This window comes from Phalaenopsis equestris, unplaced genomic scaffold (assembly GCF_001263595.1).
Source record: "Phalaenopsis equestris unplaced genomic scaffold, ASM126359v1 Scaffold231576, whole genome shotgun sequence".
Taxonomy (NCBI): Eukaryota; Viridiplantae; Streptophyta; class Magnoliopsida; order Asparagales; family Orchidaceae; genus Phalaenopsis; species Phalaenopsis equestris.
In genome coordinates, this window is record NW_018249546.1 from 206001 (window position 1) to 212195 (window position 6195).

The following is a 6195-nucleotide window of genomic DNA, read 5'->3' on the forward strand; positions in this document are numbered from 1 at the left end:
CCAAGTTCATTTGATCAATTCAGATGACTCAAGGTAGATGATGGACTCTCGTGTGTTGGTCAGCTGATCGACCCCTTGGAGGACAGTCGGTCGGCTTGGCTAATGACATGCGGTTGACTTAGCTAAAGATAGGCGGTCGGCATATGATGGTCGTTGGGTTGTAAGACTTTGTTTAGCCTACTCCTTTGGTTTGATTGATAGTTGTTGAACCTTTAAGTAAAACTCTCATTGCCAAAACGAGGCTAAGTTGCAGGCTGATGGTACATTATCGTAATCCGATAGATAGCCCACCCCTTTAAGAGGAGAACTATTGGAGGATTTATGTGGGTGTCATACTGGTACCTGAATAATCTTGGTAGACTCGTGTTATTTTGGGAAGTGACCGATCTCTTTCTTTGATTAGGTAGGTCCTGATCTTTGACTTGAAGGACATTCATATGGTAGGCTTTAGACACGAGGCTATGGTTAGCCACTGGATCACTTGAGCTAACATTGATGTGACTTCTAACCTCTTGCCAGCCATCTTTGACCGCTTTGGTTTCTTAGTCCATAGGATCTCCTCAACATTAGTGCTGACATATTTTATGTACATTATAGATTTCATATTTTTATATCAATAAATTGTAATAAAAATATTTTTAAAATTGTAATACAAATTGATGGAACTCCAGAAATACCCCATTTTATGCCTTCCATTTAAAAAATTCTGACTTCACCATTCATACTATCTAATTTTTTTTCATTAATACATCATTTTGACAAAAGGTAGAAGCAGAATGAAGATCATACAATCATAATCGCTCATTATAAAAGAAAAATTCTAAGAAATACTTTAGAAACTAACTTTTCCACCTTCAACAATTTACAGAATGCCTGGAGGCAGAGCCTTCGAATTGGCAATTACTTCCCCACGCACAGCAAACGAGGAAATATCCTTTATGTACATGTCTTGAGCCTTCGGAAGGAATGAAGGAGCAGAGACCGAGTTCTTCTTCCTTAATCTCTCAACATTCAATTCCATGGGAATTGGAACTCTCTCAACTATTTGCTTTCGAAGTATGTCGTGTAATCTCCTGAAGAGCTTCTGCTTCACTGTATCAAACGCCCTATCAAGATTATCAATCTGCAGTCATATTCCACTTCGTTATACACATTATTTTCTTTAACTAATACAAAAATTTTTATTTATATATGAAAAACACAGTCTATAATTTTCAATTTTATGTTCTGCAACATACTTGTTCTGTAGCATTAACGTTGTACATGAAGAGCCCGTAGTACAAATCGAAGCTGTCGCTGACCGTATTCTCAGTCTGACATACGAAATAAACATCATAAATTAATTAATGAATCTGTAATTACATATATAATAATTTAAAGGTTATTTATAATGAATCCCAGAGATGCTTACTAGCTTCAAGAGGGTCTCATATCCTTTGGTGTTTATAGGCGTGGACTCCAAGTTTAATTGAGATAGGATTCTGCGTTGACCAATAAGTAAAGGGTAAACGGCTAAATTTTATAAATTTATTAACTTATCAAACAACTATAGAATTGGACCAATAAATAAAGGGTACTACAATGTTCTAGAGAACTGACTTACCTTCCAATGGTATGAGTTATGAACTGGCTACCCGCAGCATGTCGGTCATGTTCCTCACATGACATTTCTACCATTCTACAGCCCTGTACAAAATATACAGCTCTACTCTTATTGCTCCCCACAACAAAAAAAGTATATATATACCTATATATCTATATCTATTTATATTTAAAAGCAATGGCCGGAGGCTATTAGATGAGTCCTGACCATCCTAGGTGTGCTAAATATTCGAATGCCACACCATACACACAGGGGGATTCGAACCCGTGACCTAAAGGAATTTACGACCTTCAGAGAGACTGCTCGAACAATAGGCCAAGGTACCCGCACACATACATACATACATACATACATACATATATACATACATACATACATATATATATATATATATATATACATACATACATACATACATACATATATTATATTCATAACACTCAAATAATACTAACCTCATGCTCGAAGATGCTTAAGAACCGTTGGCAGTTTAAGGTCTGCAAGCTATCACGGATGACACGAACCCGGTCGAACACAAATGGCAGTCCGGCCCAACCATCTTTGCCGCTCTCTGGACCAAACATGGGATGAGTGCATACTATACCAAACTCTGGAGGAAGAACCTTTGTAGAATTAAAAAAAAAAATGTCAGCTATATTAATTAGTGATTAATTTTCATTAATAAGCAATTATAAGTGTTTATACGTGCCTCAAGGAAGAGATTTTTAGGGAACTGCTTTACTGATAAAACATCGACAAATATTGTATCTGGTTTAAGCTTATGAAAGGGAATTGTGCGGACGATTTTCTCTGTGGATAGGATTGAGCTGCATATTAACATGATATCTGGCTTTTCCTCACACATACCATCCATGCTCCTGAAATATGTTATTAAACATGAATCACTGATACAATTTAATTAAAATGGGAAATTTACATGCATACCACTCAATTCCAATGTATTCTGCTTTATTTTTTCGCTTATACTACCTAAATCTTTCATATCACAACGAAAACATTATTATTTTCACTTTTAATAACAGAGTTATATCTTTCCATGCATGTGTAAAATAATATGTATGTAACAATTGAAGTTTAGCTGTTAGAAATGTAAAAACATAAGAATTATGTGGTATGTAAGCAAATCATCCAAACAGGTTATGAAGTGATTTGACTTTGTAGAAATAAATTGTATCGAAGCACGGGATACCGGTCAAATTTTCTATGGAAAGTTGAACAACTCTACTCAAAACAAGCATATTAAAAACTGCAACTTTGAAAAGTTTCTTTCAGAGCTTTACGCGGAAAATGGTCGTTGATTATGTTTACTGCAGTATATTTTATAAGAAAGTAAAGGAAATATTTGTCGGGTAATTGTTTATGAAAAAGAAAATTACATGCATATCACACAGTTATTATTTATTTTTTTATAGATTTAGCAACTAAACTTTTTCTTTTTATATTTTTATATTTATGCCATTTCATTTATTTTTAAAAAGGTGCATTTTTTTTTTATAAAAAAGGTATTTTGATTGTTTATACCTGAAAAAGTGGATTCCATTCAGCTTGCAGTAATCGGTGTAGTCGGATCTTGAAGTGGCCAAGACTTGATGGCCTTGCCGCTTCAGACCCTGAGCTATAAACTGTCCGAAATTTCCCAAACCAACGATTCCGATTCTCAAAGGAGCTTCTTTTTCATCCATATTCATCAATGGTGATTCCAGATTTACAGCGCATTTGGTCCTGTTCATGAAACTTCTCTGAAGAGCAAGACTTTGGCGGTGAAAACCCAATTTGGCTGCTGTGGTTTGCTGAATTTTTTTCAGTGAAGGAGAGGAGTAATGGCGTTGCTTATGCTGGGAAGGGAAGTTTTCTGTGTCTTTAGAGGTTTGGAGGCTGGTTTTGGTCTGAAAGATATGGAGAAATGAAGAAGAAGTAGAAGCCATTGATTCTTCTGAGTTTTAACAAGGAAGAAAGGCCGAGATGTTTTTTTTTTTTAATTTAAAAGCAGGGGCATTCTGATTTCATTTATTTAGCCTTGATATGAAGTTGTTGGAGGAGCAGAGGAGGACAAAAGCCACGTTTTTGTTCTTGGATTGCTGTTTGGTTGGTGAAAAAGTTGTTCGATTTGACCAAAACACGTATTTTGAACTGCAGAGTATTCATTTAAACTCGGGAATGAATGATATTATTTTGCATAATGTTTAAAAAATTTCGAGGAGAAATCAAACTCTATTTTGAATATTAGTCCTACTAAGATTCTGATAAAATTAGGGCTGTAAACGAGCCGAGCTTGAGCGAGCTCAGGCATGGCTCGTGTTCGGCTCCTTCGAAATTGCTCGTGTTCGAAATCGGCTCGTGAACAGTATATTCATGTTCGGCTCGAAATTGGCTCGTTAAACTAAAATTGAGAAAAATAGATGTAAAGTGTGTGATTCGAACCTGGATCAAATATATACAGAAGAAGACACTAACCACATTGCCACATGAGGTGTTATGATTTAAATTTAGACATAAATATATATAATATATTATTAAATAAATAATATATGTAATATATTGTTATATAAAAAATTATATAATTTTTTTTCGAGTCATTTTGAGCCGAACACTAACGAACAAACTGTGATTCGTGTTCGGCTCGTTTACATTTCGTGCGTAAGTCTATCATAAAAATTTGAACACGATTAGATGGAGCAGAGGAGTAACATTTGAAGTCTATCATAGAATTTGAACACGATTAGACACTGACAGACCGTATTTTAGCAGCTATATCAGAGTGCAATTATAATACACATAAGAAAATAAATTATAATATAAAGTAGAATAATATCTAAACAATATGACTCAACAGTTATGATATAAGAGTTTATATGGTGAGCCATTACATCACATTTAAAATATAATGAAACACAATATCAATCATCATATTTTTGGTATTCTTTGTGATCAACAATAATCAAAGAGATATACCAAATGGTGATAAAATAATAAAGTTGATAACAAAAATAATTCATCTGAATTTGTCTAGGATTAAATTTATCTTCAAATCTTTATTTCAGTTAAACTCTTTTATTTGATATATGTAATTATCTTTAAAAAGTAAATTTAAAAATTATATTGAAACTAATTCCTTTAAGAGATGACACTAATATAATTTACATGATGAGAGTGAATGTGCAAGTTTTTGAAGAATATTAGGATTCTAGTCATTCTTAAAAAAAAAAAAAAAAATTATTGGGGAGTTTTGATTACAAGCTTATTGACAAATGGCCCATAATTGTATTAATATTTAATAGTGATTGACATTATTTTTAATAAGGTTGATAAATATCTTTATGGCCTCTCCTTAGCATTTAGGATTCACACCTAGACCTAGAGCTTATTCTTAGTAAGGCCTAGGTGGTTTCCAGTAGATCCAATGAATGTTAACTGTACAACAAATCCAATGTCAAATCTTCCTATTATTATGTTGTCGGCACAATTTTAGGGGGATCGTCCTGTGGAAGCTGTCGGTCGCCAGCATCGGAATCCCGTCGTCCGCATTGGAGGGACATTTAATATATATATATTACCTCAAACTATGTATCTATCCCGAATGATAAACACAAGACTTGAGGGTGAAGCTCAATCAAATAACCTAAGAAATATATGATACCCGTTTGGTATGCGAAACAAAACCATTTTAAGTTGACTGACAAGTTGCCCTATTTAATACGAAAAATTAAATAAGGTTTATATTAAGCTGGGTTCTTGAAATTTTCCTATAAAGACAAGCCCATATAGTAATTACATCTTACATAATCGAAGTCACCTAAGAAAAATCTCGATAAAAATGAGGGGAAATTGTCTTCAAGAATTTCAAAGGATAAAACTTTCAAAGAGATCAGACAAGAAGGTGTGAAAGGGGAATGACTCAAATTTGGAACATTTATTTTTAGAATCCAAAGGAAGAAGGACTAGAGGATGCCGCAGATTCTGAGGAGAACCTCAGTGACTTCTCAAGCTATAATACTGTTTGGCTTCAATTTAGAGGAGAAATATTTAAGTGTTTCATTCTGTCAATTTTATTAATTAGGGCTTACATTCGTGTGAAACAATCACACAAATAGCCTAGAAGATGTGAGGATTTAGGTCGTGACGAACGACAACCTCAAAATCCTAAAACAAGTTAGGGCTTATATTGTATAGCAGGGCTATACAAATGCCTAAAAGAAAGTTGAGGATTTATGTTGCACTATGCGAACAACCTCAAAATCCTATGGCTTGTTGTTTAATTCTAAGGATTGATTTAGCTGATGTAGACATATTTTGCTGTTGAAGATGGCTGTGCTGCCCATAATGCTAGCTCCAAGCTCATTGTCGTAGCAAATTTAAGTTTTCTAATGTGTTGTCTTAATTTCAAATCAAATGTTTCCTAAGATCATGGCTATTTAAGTATTATGGGGGATATTAAAGTTGATTAGAGCGACACCGGTTAGGATCCTACGGTTCCCTCATTCTGGCACCACTATTTTTCTTCGGATGCACTTAGTCCAAATGAATTTACTAAACTCAATTTAATGAGCTCCATATTTTCATTTAGACCATGG

At 34.2% G+C, this 6195-nt stretch overlaps 1 protein-coding gene across 1 annotated transcript; it reads right to left on the reverse strand.

Moving 5' to 3' along the window:
- Positions 1 to 862: 862 nt before the first annotated feature.
- LOC110038143 (arogenate dehydrogenase 2, chloroplastic-like) lies at positions 863 to 3775 on the reverse strand. The gene is made up of 7 exons (XM_020742912.1): positions 3146 to 3775; positions 2313 to 2481; positions 2059 to 2226; positions 1604 to 1686; positions 1412 to 1481; positions 1239 to 1313; positions 863 to 1123 (listed from the first exon to the last, which is right to left on the reverse strand). Exons 1-7 carry the CDS (start codon positions 3547 to 3549, stop codon positions 863 to 865), a joined length of 1230 nt encoding a protein of 409 aa, XP_020598571.1. The 5' UTR covers positions 3550 to 3775.
- Positions 3776 to 6195: the final 2420 nt, after the last annotated feature.